The 15,981-nt window shown below is 35.8% G+C and overlaps 1 protein-coding gene across 5 annotated transcripts in view; it reads right to left on the bottom strand.

Moving 5' to 3' along the window:
• Nucleotides 1-15,981, bottom strand: part of WDR7 (WD repeat domain 7) — a 365,960-nt gene that overhangs the window by 161,401 nt on the left and 188,578 nt on the right. For all 5 annotated transcript variants that reach the window (XM_060118461.1, XM_060118464.1, XM_060118462.1 and 2 more), the window contains one exon: nt 1,875-2,096. In XM_060118461.1, coding sequence (XP_059974444.1) covers nt 1,875-2,096 — 222 coding nt within the window. The remainder of the gene's footprint in view (nt 1-1,874; nt 2,097-15,981) is intronic.

The raw sequence follows: 15,981 nt of genomic DNA, 5'->3' as shown, positions 1-15,981 counted from the left end.
AGCCCTTGGTAGACAAGGTGAGATTTGAGCAGGGTTTTATGAATGGAAAACAGGGAACCTGAAGAACCTGGGAAAAGATGAAGAGGCCTCTGCAGAAGAGGGGATGTGGACGTGCCCGGGGGGGAAAATGGGAAGAGTGTGGGTTTTCAGGTCACAAGAAGCTTGAGTTCAAATTCAGGTTTTACTACATTTTGGCTGAGCTACTTTGAAGAAATCTTCATTTCTATTTTGATGATCAAACGAAGAGAAAGAAAAGTGTTTTTTAAATTATAAACTAATAGCACATGTTAGTCATTAAACCCTTTTCCACCAGAAACCATTGAGCAGTAGCAGTTTACCCAATGGTCAAAAGCATGAGCTCTAGAACCAACAGACTGTGTTAAGACAAAAACTGCCATTTCCTGGAGGAAGGATCTCAGCCAGGTTAACGAAACCTCTCTGTGCTCAGTTAGCCTTATGTGTAAAATGGAGATAACTGAGGAACAACTCACTTTATAGGGTTATTGTGAGGATTAAGTGAGTTGGTGCACGTAAAGAGCTTAAAATTATGCTCAAAAGAATTACGTGGTTGCTTTATTATTGTTGTTGGTGGTATTCCTATCATTACTTCCTGATTCTCAATGTCAACAGAGATCAAGAGATTACCAACCACTAATACGTATTTGTTGGATTAAGACTCTAAAATGGGGTTGGGGTCTGGTGGGGAGGGAGGAGTAGGCAGGCCGCTAAGTCTGTAAGAGGGCTTTAATAATAAAGCCGCCAATATGGCTCCTTGGTTTCTCTGCAAAAGTATGTGACAACGATCTAGTGAACTTCTCTGCTGTCATAGCTAACAAAGTAGCCTATATCTTTTCCCCTTGCTTAAAAGCCAAAACCCCAAAAGAACACATTACAATTTATTCTACAAAGAATATCTTGATATATTCGGTAGGATTATATTTGGTAGTTAAGATGGCACATTTGTTAGAAATGATTCTGCAATTTGGTAGGTACATTCTGTCTTTACCTAAGGGAGTTCTGACACTAAGGGACCAAAAGACCTCATTAAAAAATACCCTTACGTATTATTAACATACCAACGACAGAACCAGAAGTAGCAATATGACACAAACCCTTTGAGCTCTGAATGTAATTTTTTAGTCATTACGGGAATAATTTTATTGCAATACTTTTTAAATTACAGAAGTAATTCATAGTTCCTCATTCACGTTCTTTAAAATACATACATATATATTTATACACACACACACACACACACACAAACTTTTTTATAAAAATAAAAAATTGGGGGCCTCCCTGGTGGCGCAGTGGTTGAGAGTCCGCCTGCCGATGCAGGGGATACGGGTTCGTGCCCCGATCTGGGAGGATCCCATATGCCGCGGAGCGGCTGGGCCCGTGAGCCATGGCCGCTGGGCCTGCGCATCCGGAGCCTGTGCTCCGCAACGGGAGAGGCCACAACAGTGAGAGGCCCGCATACCGCAAAAAGAAAAAAAATAAAAAAAATAAAATAAATAAAAAATTGGTCTTCCACCCCTGACTTTTCAAATCACATTCAGGACAAGATGCACAGTTTTTCAGAAATTATTTTAGAAGTTAGAAGTTTTGGCTAAACTCTTGACCAAAATGTGGAAACACAAAGCTCAGAAATGTGTTATTTTAAGAAAAGCATTTAAAAGACCATATTTTAACTTTTAAAAAGAAGTCCCAGAACTATAACTATAGGGTAATGTGCCAGATAGATTGTGCTGCTTTCCAATTTCATTTAAGCATTCTATCTGAGCTAAAACTCAGGATATGTTCAATATTCTGAGATTCTGTTAACAGGTAATATGTACTGAGAAGCAATAGATCGGCATTAGGAATTTTTAACTTACAAGTATGTCTGGCCAGTGAGTAGTTGGATCCACCACTAGTCAAACCAAATCCCTCAGGAATTTGACTAGAGCTTCGAGGTCTGGTCAGCAGTTTAGGAGGTTCAATTTCTGCACCAAATTCAGCTCCTATTACTCCTAGTAAAACAATAGCAGTAGCTTGCTTCCGTCTTTCCTCATAAGATGTGGAAATTTTTTTCATTTGTGGGACACTTGATAAGCAACCTGAAAACCAAAACATAAGAATAGAAATTAAAAGACTATCAATACATATGATAAGAAACACATTCCAGATTGGTCACTCAGGAATGAGCAGGCTTTTCAACAAATGGCACTGGAACAACTGGTTCTCCATGTGCCAAAGAATGAATTTGGATTTCTACCTCTCACCATGTAAGAAAATCAACTCAAAATGGATTACAGTCCTAAATATGAGAGCTAAAACTAAATAACTTGCAGAAAAAAAAATAGATGTATATTTTTTCATGATCTTGGGTTAGACAATGATTTCTTGGATATTATAGCAAAAGCATGAGTAATTAAAAAATTTTTTTAAAATTGAACTTCAGTATTAAAAACTTTTGAGCTTCAAATGACATAATCAGGAAAGTAAAAAGAACATACAGACTGAGAGAAAATATTGTCAAATTATATATCTAATGAGGGATTGTATCCAGAATACTTAAGGACCTCTTCTTACAACTCAATATTAAGAAAATCCAACTTTTAAAATGAGCAACCAATTTAAATAGATATTTCTCCAAAGATATATGAATGGCCAATATGCATATTAAAGCTGCTCAACATCATTGATCATTAGAAAAATGGAAATCAAAACCACAGTGAGATACCACTTCACATCTACTAGAATGGCTGCAATTAAAAGGACAGACCATGACATGTATTATTGAGTCTGTACAGAACTTGAAACTCTCATGCATTGCTGGTGGCAACGTACAATGATACAACTATTAATACTTAGGAAAATAGCTTGGCAGTTAGAGTTATAACATATGGCCCAGCAATCCCACTCCTAGGTATCTACCCAAGAGGAGTGAAAACAAACGTACACGTAAAGACTTGTACATGAATGTCCATAGCAGCATTATTCATAAGAGCCAAAAAGTAGAAACAACTCAAAAGTCCATCAGCTGATAAACGGCTAAACAAAATGTGCTACACCCATCCAATAAAATATTATTCAGCAATAAAAAGGAATGAAGCAGTAATACATGCTGCAGTGTGGATGACCTTGAAAACACTATGCTAAGGGAAAAAAGCCAGTCACAAAGGACCACGTGTTGTTGTATAATTCCATTTACATGAAATGTCCAGAATAGGCAAATCTGTATAGACAGAAAGTAGACTGGGACTGAGGTGAAATGGTTAATGATGGCTAATGAGTACTAGGTTTTTGAGATGAAAAACTTATAAAATTAGATTATGATATCTGCACAACTCCAAATATACTAAGAATCGCTGGATTCTACATTTTAAAGGATGAATTTTATGGAATATAAATCATATCTAAATAAAGCTGTTTTTAAGAAAAAATTTCTAACTCATTTATTAATTTGCCCACTAACTTTACAAATATTTATCAAGCACCTACTTTGGGCCAGGGAATTGCAAACAGGAAAATAAGTAGTCCAGGTTCTCAAGAAGCTCACTAGTACATACAAAAGGAGAGCCTGTCCACAAAGGAGGAAATGCTGAATTTAAAACTCAAAAGGTAGGTGGAAGTTTGCAAGGAAATAAGAGAGATGGACAACAAGACGAAGGCAAAGGATGAATACTTTGTCCAGATGGACCAGAATGCAGAAGCCCAACCAGCCGTTTGAAGAAGTACTCATAACCTGGGCAAAGCTCAGTGTAATTTCATATGCAGAAGAAATACCAGCATGACACCCAAAACATAATGGAGAACAATTTGAAATCTTTATTAAAGTATCAGTAACTAGGTAATGGGGAGTTACATTCTTAACACATAACACTACTTCTTAAAATTTACTTTCCCAACCTTTCTCTAAGGTAACTACACTTCATTCATTCTCCCAAATGCTCCCAAGATTTGGTCTTTTGCTCAGTCCTACCCTTTTCTAGTTCTACTTGTTTCTGTAAGTGGTCTACCTTTTATTTTTTTGTTTGACATTTATTATACGATATCACAAACATCAAAAGAATTACATTGAGACTATATAAAGAATATTATGAAGTATACATGTAAACAAGTAACTTTATAAAATCTTAATGTTTTCCATAGGTGCTTCAGATTTTTAAAAGTAATTAATTAATGTGGATATAACTAAAGCCTACCATGGATTGTGTCTTGACTTTACTATGCCTCCCTCTTGTCCTAGAGGTCACCATGATCCTGACCTTATCAAATACTTTTTATCTATCTATCTATTATATAATCATACCAATGTTACCTGAAATGTATATTTTCTGGCCTTGAACTATGCTTGCATTCCAGGGGTAAACTCAGAGTACATGGATGAATGGAGATCAATAGATAGATAGGTAGGTAGGTAGGTAGGTAAGTACGTAGGTAGGTAAATAGGCCAATAGACAGACTCTGAACTAAATTGGCTAATAGAGTTTTTTGAGTTTATGTCCATAGGCAAGATTGAAGTATGATTTTCTTTTCATGTACTATTCTTTTTTTTTTTTTTGCGGTACGCGGGCCTCTCACTGTTGTGGCCTCTCCCGTTGCGGAGCACAGGCTCCGGACGCGCAGGCTCAGCGGCCATGGCGCATGGGCCCAGCCGCTCCGCGGCATGTGGGATCCTCTCGGACCGGGGCACGAACCCGTGTGCCCTGCATTGGCAGGCAGATTCTTAACCACTGCGCCACCAGGGAAGCACTCATGTACTATTCTTGTTGGGTCTTGGTAGCAATATAATAGAAGTCTCCAAAACTGGGTTAACTTTCACTCCCCAATTCTTTGAAAACAGTTAAAGAATTCTTGAAGTTAGATGACAATTGTTCTCTAAAATGATCAGGGCCTGTGTCTCAGGATGCTCCCCTTCTCGAGTCAGGGAGTAGGGGATGCAGGGGCAGGGAAGGTGCAAGGGTGGAAGAAGGAATATTTTTTATTATGAATTCATTTCCTGTAATACTTAGTTATTTGGTTTGATTTTCTGTTTCTTCTTGAATCATTTTGGATAGCTTATAGTTTTAGAATTACCCATTTCATCTAAGTTTTTAAATGTATTGGTCTGAAGTTATTTAGAGTGTTCTCTATGATTTAAAAATCTCAATTGTATCAGTTGCTATGAATCCTTTTAAGTATTATTTCCTTGTGCCTTCTCTAATATTATTTTTCATGCCTTTCTTAATCAGTTTTTCTAGAAATATATTTTGTCAGATTTCCAAAAATACTGTGGTTTTGATCTTACTGTTTCAGCTTTCTATTTCATTAATTTCTGCTGTTATTTTTATTATTTCTCCCACTTCCTTTAGGTTTTCTCTCTGTTCTTTCTCTTTGCTTTATTTCTAGGTTCCCAGATTGAACACAGCTCACTTCTTTTCATTATTTTCTATTATGGTTAACAGTACAAGTCACATACTGAGCATCCATTTTCCTCTACTCCTTTAATAATACAACCTCAATTTTAACTGAATAGCAATGTATTCATATTCTTTCCATGTCCTTCCAGGAACCCAGGAAGCCATAAACTAGCTCCTGGCCTTAAGCTCTATTCATTACATATTTTAAGTCCTCTTTGTTCATGGGAGCCAAAGCCTACTTCTGGAAAGCAACTATTGGTTTTAGTCCAGATCACTGCACTTCTATTCCATTACTTGTCCACAGCGATATCTTTCTTTTTATTTATTTATTTTTTAATTTTTTAATTATTATTATTATTTTTTGTGGTACGTGGACCTCTCACTGTTGTGGCCTCTCCCGCTGCGGAGCACAGGCTCTGCACGCACAGGCTCAGCGGCCATGGCTCACGGGCCTAGTCGCTCCACGGCATGTGGGATCCTCCCAGACCGGGGCACGAACCCGCATCCCCTGCATTGGCAGGAGGACTCTCAACCACTGCGCCACCAGGGAAGCCCGATATCTATCTTTCTTGAGCCTAGTTATGCCTTGTTGGTTTTCTATTTGTATATTCAGTCCATCATAGCTATACATTTGGTACAGAGGGATTTCAAAAGTGAACTTCTAGAGCCATCTTGATTGGAGGTCAGCTTTCTGCTCTTTCTAATATTAACCCATCCAGCTTTTCTGGCCTCTTTCAATCCATTGCTCTATACATTAATTAAATCAATATAGCGAAGGGTCCTCAGAGCAGTATGCCAACCAAGAAATTAGCAGCAGGGGCCTCGGAATACTTTTAGATGTTTTATTTTGTCTCTTCGTTTTTTTCTTTTTCCTTTTGTCATTCTGTACTACTGCAAGTAAGGCAGGGAATGACAAAAGGTGAAGCTAAATGGGTACTAAAACAAGAGGCCTCTGTACAGCAAGCTGAAGACTTTTAACTTTAGGCTAATGGAAAGCCACTGACCAATTTTGTATAAGCTGGTTACTTGAGATTTATTGTCAGAAAGATCATGATAGCAGTAGTATGGGAGGTGGACTGTGAGGTAAAACAAGACTGGTGTCAAGTAGAACCAAAAGACGGCTCATGCAATGTCAAGTGGAAAACAGTGACCACCAGTGGTGGTAGAATTCACAATTCATTCCATCAGCTACTCAGTCATTCAGCATATGAGGACCTAAGATCTAGTGTACGCATGGCATTATGCAAATATGAACTAATGAATTGATATGGGATGAATTAAGATGATAGGGATAAGAAAAGCAAAGTCCCTGTCCTCATTGAATTTAGAGGCAACTAAACAGGAATCAGAAATGTAAAGGTGAAAAATCAATGAGAACTTTATGATCTAAGAGAACAGTACGTGTAAGAACCTAAAGCATAAAGAATGTGTTGATTTCTATTGCAAGAGTCAGCCACGGGGCTGGAATGCTACGAGCAAGAAGAGAACGGTAGAACGTGAGGCGAGAGTCAGGAAAGGGGCAAATCATAGATGACTCTACTGGTCATATTCACATTGTCCAATCCTTTGAACAATGGAATTTAGGGTTTTAGAAAAACACTGAGCGTGTATGAAGAATGCTGGAAATGAGATGAGCAATAAACAGGGTATTGTAGAAATGAAAGTGAGAGATTAAGGTCAGTTTGGTGTTGGGATGTTAAGTAGGAGATGCAGAGAAGTGGATGGCTTCCAGATCCTGGTGAGGTCTGGGTAGTTGATAGAAACACTACAGAAAGATATTTGGTGTCATGCTCTGAATCCTTTTAAAAATCCTAATTAGGGCTTCCCTGGTGGCGCAGTGGTTGAGAGTCCGCCTGCCGATGCAGGGGACACGGATTCGTGCCCCGGTCCGGGAAGATCCCACATGCCGCGGAGCGGCTGGGCCCGTGAGCCATGGCCGCTGAGCCTGTGCGTCCGGAGCCTGTGCTCCGCAAGGGGAAGAGGCCACAGCAGTGAGAGGCCCGCATACCACAAAAAAATAAAATAAAATAAAAATAAAAATAAAAATAAAAATCCTAATTAACTAAAACAAAAGTAAAACAAAATTTTTAAAACCCTTGCAAGAGAGGTAGGTCTGACCTTCCCAGAAGCCAAATTAAAAAAAAAAAAACAACCTAGAGCACAAGGCTTCTTAGTATACTTAAATTCCATTTATTTAGCTGTGCTGAGAGACAGAATAGGATGTGGGCAAGAAGACCCAGCTGAATCTAAGAAATGGAAATGGAAAGATATTACAAAGATGTTAAGAGTTGGAAAGGAATCATTGTGTAAAAAAGTGGCATTAAAGCACTTAAGGAAAAATGGGAGATTAGTTATCTAGGAAGCTAAGGTGGTAACATCAAAGACTACTTACTGTTTATTTGGATTCCAAGAAAATTTTGGTGCAATTGAGAACAAAAAAGATTTGCTCTTGTTGTTGCTATAGTTTCTAAGCTTCTGCATGTCACATTTTATTGTTTAAAAAAAAAAGTTAGTTTAGGAAATTTGCCATTAGTTTTAAAGCATGTATAGAAAGACAAACTCTGAAATGAGACAACAGAAAATAGATCCATCTTTAAAAATATTCTAATTCTTTCAGGTAAAATTTTAGTTATTATTTTCCTCATTTGCTTTATTTTGTTTGGTATATTTCAAATCACATGCAGACTACTTTATAATATTGGTCCCCCAATGTTATAAAATTATTTTATAACTTCCAAAGTCATGATAAGTCATATTTCATGAATTAACATTTCTTATAAAAAGCCTCAATTAAAATGTTTAAGAATATTTCAGTTACATAAGATATATCTTCCAATCTGATACCACAGTATGCATCTCTGTCTCTTCACGGATATTTTTTCTAACTTTTTAAAGACAAAGAGGAAATGTTAGTAAAAGTATTAGCATGTACACGTGAGTATAGATTCAAAGTATGACACTGATCTCTGATAGTTTATAGTAACCAAAGGGGGAAAACACCCTAAAAGCTTAACCATACTAAAAAGGAAGAAAAATCAATAATCACTGCCTCTGTGTTTAGAAGGATGAAAATAGACCCTAATTCTAGACAAAGTGATATTTAACAGTTTGATAATCTATACCTCAGCACATGCATTTAAAACCAACTTTATTTCTGTAGGGGAACAGACACAAGGAGCAAGAGCTCTGTGAGACTACATCTAGATTCATGTAGCACATATTTTATTCTTTACATAGTCTTCTTGAAACAGGAAGCCAACCAAGCTCCCCTCCCCCCTTGTCTCAGCGAGAGCATGCTCCGTAACAATAGTTCAAAGGAAAGCTCTATTCTGCAGTTGCACTGATTGTTCTGTCAGCTGACCTCTGCAGAAGGGAATTGCTAACCGCTGCCTTGCTCCTTAGCTGACAAATGAATGATCGCAGCTCCATCTATTTTCACTATGGCTGCCTCTAGCCCAGGTGCTCAGACAGAGAGCCCGGTGTGACATCTTAGATCAAGATGAATTGGCACAAACTCCTGATCCAAGATTGTTTTATACCATTTAATTTAGTTTCTTCCCCTGCTTGGATGAGCACAGCTCTGGTTATGGATTTCTATTCTAATGTACTGAAGCAGGCCCTGAAAGAAGCCAATGAAGCAGCTGCTGGAGCAAGGGACTGCAGGGATACTGATCAATAGGCAAGGCATTGACCCCAGCCGGTCAGCCTCTGCAACAGCCATGCTCGAAGGGGGAGGGGGCATGGAGCACACATGGGCTGCTTCCAGTAGGAAATTAAACAACAGGGGCATTTGGAGAGCTCCACCTCCACCCTGGTCCCCCACCTTCTCTATGTGCCTTTTGTTTAATTACCTCAATCTTGTCCTAACTCCCACTTCTTGGGAAGGAATTAAGACTTTAGGGAAGTTTTAATAATATTCTTTAAAACTGCCATTTGTAAATTTTATTCTTAAGCTAATAGAAAGCATCATAACAGGTGCCCTCTGCTAAGTGGCCAAAATATGAAACCTTAATTAGCTGTCAAGTACATCACTTGGTGTAATTTAAAGTTTGGCATGTGCACAGGCTCATAAGAACACTGTCCAACTGGCTATGAACACTACTGATGCTGAAATTCTATGGTATGTAATTTTTATCCGTGCTCAGGTCTGAAAAGATGATAGCTCTTTGTTAACATGGAAAGAAGTAAGAACAAGAAAAGGATCCCCTAAAAGAGACACTGACTGATTAGTAAATGTATAAGGTGACAGATGCCCATCCCTGCTACTATTCTAACAACAACACAGCAATTTCTGATTCTTTATTTTTTTCAAATTTGGAAACATTTCAAATTACTGGCTTTGCCTGTGTTTTCTCCTAAATAATACAAGACATACACAATTAGCTGCAATGTTTTCCTACAAATAAACTGACAACCAAATAGGAGATTCTGAGATATTAAAACTAAGATAATTCTGCAAAAGTAGATCTTTCTACAGTTTCATTCGTCTCATGAAAATTTGGTGTTTTTTCACAGAGACATGCCTCCATTTAATCATGCTAAAGGGTGACATGGAGATCCATTTTCTTGACAGGACGGTTGATCACCCTATCACAGCAAGAAAATTAATACCTTCAACTAGCCCTGTGTGGAAAACAGAAGCTACATGCAATGGTAAAGGACATAAATGTTCTAAATTTGAAGTTGCAGACAGAATGCTTGTTCTGGGTGAAAATAATGTTTCCTCATTATTGGGTTACTTTAAACAAAATATGAGCCTTTGATTTTATTAAAACAACCATTTAATTCATACAGTGTTCCTCAAAAGTACATAATTGTCTTTAGATTTGGCATAAATGACCCTAGCTTTCTAGGAGCAGGAGTAAACCCTTTACTTACAGCTTAACTAGAACACAGGTAAAATGTTTGAGAAGTTTAAGCTATTTAAAGGTCTGTGAGATATTGATTACTTCATTTAAAAAGCAGTCAGAGAGTGCAACCAAGAGGTCAAGATAAATTTAACAGTTTGAAGCACTTTACTAAATAACTCTAAAGATCATGTTAATTGGCTTTGTGCAGTTCCAGGGTAAAATTAATTTTATCCTAGCTTACAATAAAAGGATTAAAAGACATATTAAGTTCTTCAGTTTTAACTGGAATAGGAATCAATGGATTTGAATTAAGGCTAAGGGCGGTTTTATGAGAGATGGCCTACCAGCAGATACTTTGTATCTGCTATTAGCCATATATTGATGGAGCTCTGTTATTGTATTAGGTATTAAAACCTTAGAGAAGAATATACCACCAATTACTACTCTGAGAATATACTTTAAGAATTGGGTGATTTGACCTGGAAAAATTGTTGTCAAAAATTTGATTCTTTGTTTAGAATTCAGTATCAGAATGCTTTTTATAGCTGACTTATCTATGTTACAATGTCTATAATTCTAGTAAAAATTAATGAAATGATGTAGTTAAATTCCATCACAATTCACTTCGAGATTATAACTATATTTAAAACTGTATTACAAGCATATCATTAGGGTTTTTTAAACCAAAACATTACATTCAGATTAATTTTAGCACACCAAGTTTATGCTAGAAATTCCTGGCAATAATAGAGTCCAAGAGACACTCATAATGATACAAATATTTCCTGCATTTGATATAAATTTCAATATACTCTAAAACATCACACTCAAAATTCAGAAATGTCTATTTATTATAGTAAAATGAAAGCACAATTTTAAATGTTTTTTCTTCACTCTTTCATTATTTAACGATATGTTTTGGAACTATATCATAGAAAAATAAATTGCTTTTATTATGAGCTGCCTAGCAAAGCAAAAAATACAATTTGTAGTCAATAGGTATATGTGTTATATATTATTAAATAACTGGCTTTGTAAGACTTTATAGGAATGATTGGGAAAAAGTAAGTTGCAAGATCTCACAGCAGAAAGCTATTCAAAGGGCAGCATGTAAAGACTACTTAAAATAATAATTTGGATTAAGCTAGAAAATAGTTTCTACTGTAGTTCTTTACAACTCTGTTATGTGCAGTAAAGTGTGTTTGCTAATATTAGGTTATGATTAATTATTAAAGAACAAAAGTAAATTTAGCAAAGTGAACTTTGTTAACACAGGCAATGTTAAAGACAAGGGAACTTTCAGAATTAAGACACATGATTTACTATTTACAGTGTGAAGTTCCACAAATACTAGCCAATAAAAGTTTCTTTCTTTTTTCAGACCAGTAAAATATTCTTCCAAATTTTCATTTTTATCTGTTTCTCTTTTCTCAGCCCCATTGACATTTTAAACTTGATGGGGTATTATCAGTAGATATTATGAAAAACATATATAAAATTGTATATTAGGTAAAGATGAGTTTAAATAGTACAGGACAGTGAAATATGTCAAATGAAAATATATTTTAATACATTTTGGAACTTAAACAACAGAAGTACCTAAAAGAAACTAGATCTTCAAATGTGAGTTGAGATATAATTGTTTTATTTAGATGTACTTTAATCAAAATAATTTCTACTTACTTCTGACTGACTACTATCTAAATTGATATACCTAGTTGCCTAATGGAATATTAATTTATTTTTAAGATATGCCTTTTAAATAATTATACTGTGCTAATCAAAAATGTTAATTTTACAAATACATATACACATTGGTGTACATAATTATATGCACACACATAAGTATACAACATTCTTAGCTTTAGTGTCTTGATACCCTGAGCTAGAAGCGTAATTTTGAAATTTTAAAATCTATGTTTTAATCTATGTTTTAAATCAGAATGAGAAAAATGTTGGCCCTTGGTGGCATTTTCACAGTTGTAAATAAATTGTTTCCACAGTGTTTAGCCAGAGCATTCCCCATACCTACTGGCTGCTACTCTTAGGGTTGCTTAAGACCGGATAAAGTACAATGCCATAAAAATGTCAAATTTTACTCCATATGTAATTGTAATCTTCCAAATAAGCTTTATTAACAATAGTTAAGGACTTCCCTGGTGGCGCAGTGGTTAAGAATCCACCTGCCAATGCAAGGGACACGGGTTCAAGCCCTGGCCTGGGAAGATCCCACATGCCGCTGAGCGACTAAGCCCGCGCGCCACAACTACTGAGCCTGCGCTCTAGAGCCCGCGAGCCACAACTACTAAGCCCTTGTGCCACAACTACTGAAGCCCGCACACCTAGAGCCCGTGCTCCGCAACGAGAAGCCTCCGCAATGAGAAGCCCGTGCACTGCAGCAAAGAGTAGCCCCCCGCTCACCGCAACTTGAGAAAGCCCACTCACAGCCATGAAGACCCAATGCAGCCAAAAAAATAAATAAAAATAAATAAATGTATTTTAAAAAACACAATATTTTAAATAAGGAAAAATCTTTTGATATTAATTTATTTTTAAGACAATTTGGTCTTAAAATGGTATAGTATTCCACTAATTAGATTTAAGTTTCCAATATACCACAGTTTTCAGTTGAATACTTCAAAGATGAATTTGTTAAATGGAAACATAAAAAGACATAGATTGGTGACAATCAGCATGTGAAAAAGAACTCAAAGATGTCACTCTCTTTGGTGGTGAATGCAGGTTTCATAAGCTCACAAAGAGAATCTGAGTCCATGCCATTGAAAACTTATGTAATTAAGTTCCTTTTCTTAAGCCACGTGCTTTTATATGAATATTATATTATTTTCACTTTTGTTGACACAACTTAGAACACTGAAAAATCTTCCACTTTTTACAAAATGTGGCAAATAAATTTCGATAATATGGAAAAACAATAAAATGGCAGATGGTTATATGGCCAACATGTAAATTTCTACCTGTGTTTCTGATGTAAATAAAATAAAATAAAACATGGAAGTTTTTGAATCTTCCTCTCTACCTCCTTGGGAAAAACAGATGTACTGATTAAAAATGACAATCATGGGGAACTTCAACATTTATTTCTAAACTCTCATATTATTACCAAAGCTAGTATGTGTTGTGTAGAAGACTCTCACTCCGCCGTCAGCATAAGCATTTCCTCCACTGCATTAAAAATATTTTTTAGTTGCTTTGTGACACATCTGCCAGTGCTTTCCGCACACCTACTCACGGGGCATATGGAAGCTGCTCCCCAAACGTATGAGGCTTTTGCTGTTTTGGGTGCTGCTGCTCTATCCGCACGCCACCCCCCCACCGCCCTGCACCCCGACTTGAAAACTGTAGTAAACAAACATGCTATTAATTTGTATGCATGCTCGATGGCCCCCTGCTGGACCATAATAGGTTCTGCAAATGCATACATCTTTCTACGGCTGCTGATTAAGCCATTTTAAAATAATGCCTCTCGCACATAGATGTATTGTGTGTGTGTGTGCATTTCAGAAAATACCTCACATCTATTTTCTACAAAATCAGATAAAAGCAGAAGAAATGAACGCTCCAAAATGATGCTCTTTTGCAAAGGGAATTTAATACTATCACTGTCTTAGGGGTATGTCAATTATTTTGAAAATTAGAAACCTTAAGCTTTGCGAGCAACTTGTATGTTTTTAGAGCAGTTCTTGTAACAATTTCTTATTCTTAACACAGACAAGTTCTACACCCACTTTCCACGATCTGCATTATCTTATTTGTCTCCTTATTCTCTACCTGACCATCAAAAAAATCCAATTTTTTCCTTTTCCTTTTCCTTTTAGTGAGAACATTCTCAGCTTGGAAGAAAACTGGATTTTAAAAATTCCAAATATCTATCTAAGGCATCTATGTAATCAGGAATCTTGTAGCTAATAATTATCAAGAATAATGTTCAATTCTTGGTTCACTTTACCTTTCAAGGGTGAATCTGAGATACAGGTCAAGTTTCAAAAACCATGCATTGTAACATTAAGAAGACCATTATTAGCTTTTTCATGAGGAAAGAAATATTTCAGAAATAGTGGCTTGTAAAATTATATAAATCTGAAAACATAGCAAATAATTCTCAATTTTTTTCATACAGTTAATGTTCAGAAAAAGGCAATTTCTTCAATGAGATTTACTTACAATACTGAAATAGACATGATGATGTGTTTCTTTAAAAGATCAAATGGAACACATGAGACTTAACATTTGGTGGACTCTTAGAATACAAGATTCTATGAAGATTTTATACCTGTGCATTACAGCACATGGAGAAATAAACTGTTACACCTGAGGTCACTTTTATTCATAAAATGACAAATCATTTACTGGACTCACTTGAAAAATATTTTCATCTAGGTAATTTCTATCAACTCAGTGATATAAAACCAGATGAAAAGGGATAACTGCCTTGTTCTACCTTTAAGAAGTTAATGCGTACATCTGTTCATTTATAAGAAGTATTTGTAGTATTCATAGTTTTGAATTAAATATACATTTGGTCACAATAATGAAACAATGACAGGTAACTAAAAGTTACCACTTTTTAAAATGTTTGTTTAAAGTAAATTAGAACTTCTAAGGGATTTCTTGCTTTTATTTTTCTCAGTAGGTTACTTTATAACATTTCTACAATTTTGAGAAATAATCTGCTTATTCACATTTTTGAAGTAACAGATCTAGGAAAAGTTGTGGTGGTTAAGCCAAAAGTAAAGTTTTGTAGTAAAGACTTTAATAACCTAGTCCACATTTAGCAGAAATGTAGCAGAAATACAGAAGATTTTATCTTTTCTTAAAGCATCCTGTGAGTTAGTAAAATTTGATATAGATTAACATACAATTCCTAACAACTAAATATTGAAATTTAAAGGAAAAATATTTTTAAATTTAAAGGAGAAATAAAATAAGAAGAGAAAGAGATAAGTAAAGAAATTTAAAGGAGAAATAAAAAGGTCAAAGACATCTTTGACTTTTAATTTACTAATCATATTAATAAATGATCAAAAAAGCAAAGCTTTGAAAAAGAAAAAGGCAAGTAAGCACAAGTTAACTAAGCATTTGTGCTAACAGTCTAAAAGCCATTGACAAAATAAGCCACAGCCTCAAACTGTTAAGAATATACTCATTATTAGCCCAAACCTACAGAAAAAGTAGACCATCTATAGCCTATGGAATACAGATATGTATAAATGACATATTAGCCCATTTTTTTCAAGGAGATTTCTATGTAGCTTCAGAGAGCCTGAAGAAAAAGAAAACTTGAATTGCTTAGATAGCTACAGAGGACTTTCATTTCTGATCTCTTTACACTTTTATGCTTTCATCATTTTTTAAGCTACATATGAATTATGTGCCTTTTACATTATTATAGATAATTTAAAAATTATTTTACATTTCCTCATTTTGTGACGGGGATAACTAGTCTATCAAATTGACTCTAGCTGTTATTTGGCAAATGCTTTGGTCGCAGACCTTTTTTCTGTTTACATGATTTCTTTTATTACGTACCTTCTCAAGCATGTAACTGTTTTATGTGATTTCCTATTAATTAGTTAATTCTACTTGTAATTCGGATCTGAGTTACCTATCTTGCACATATCAAACTAAAACAGCCTTTGAGCCTTGAATTTTTACAAAATCCTTCCAACGTTTAACTGAAAAGAGCTAAGCATATAGACCTAGGCATCCCGGATATGGAAGTCATT

The sequence above is a fragment of the Mesoplodon densirostris genome, chromosome 15 (genome assembly GCF_025265405.1).
Source record: "Mesoplodon densirostris isolate mMesDen1 chromosome 15, mMesDen1 primary haplotype, whole genome shotgun sequence".
NCBI classification, from domain to species: domain Eukaryota; kingdom Metazoa; phylum Chordata; class Mammalia; order Artiodactyla; family Ziphiidae; genus Mesoplodon; species Mesoplodon densirostris.
This window is presented reverse-complemented; position numbering and strand designations above follow the sequence as displayed.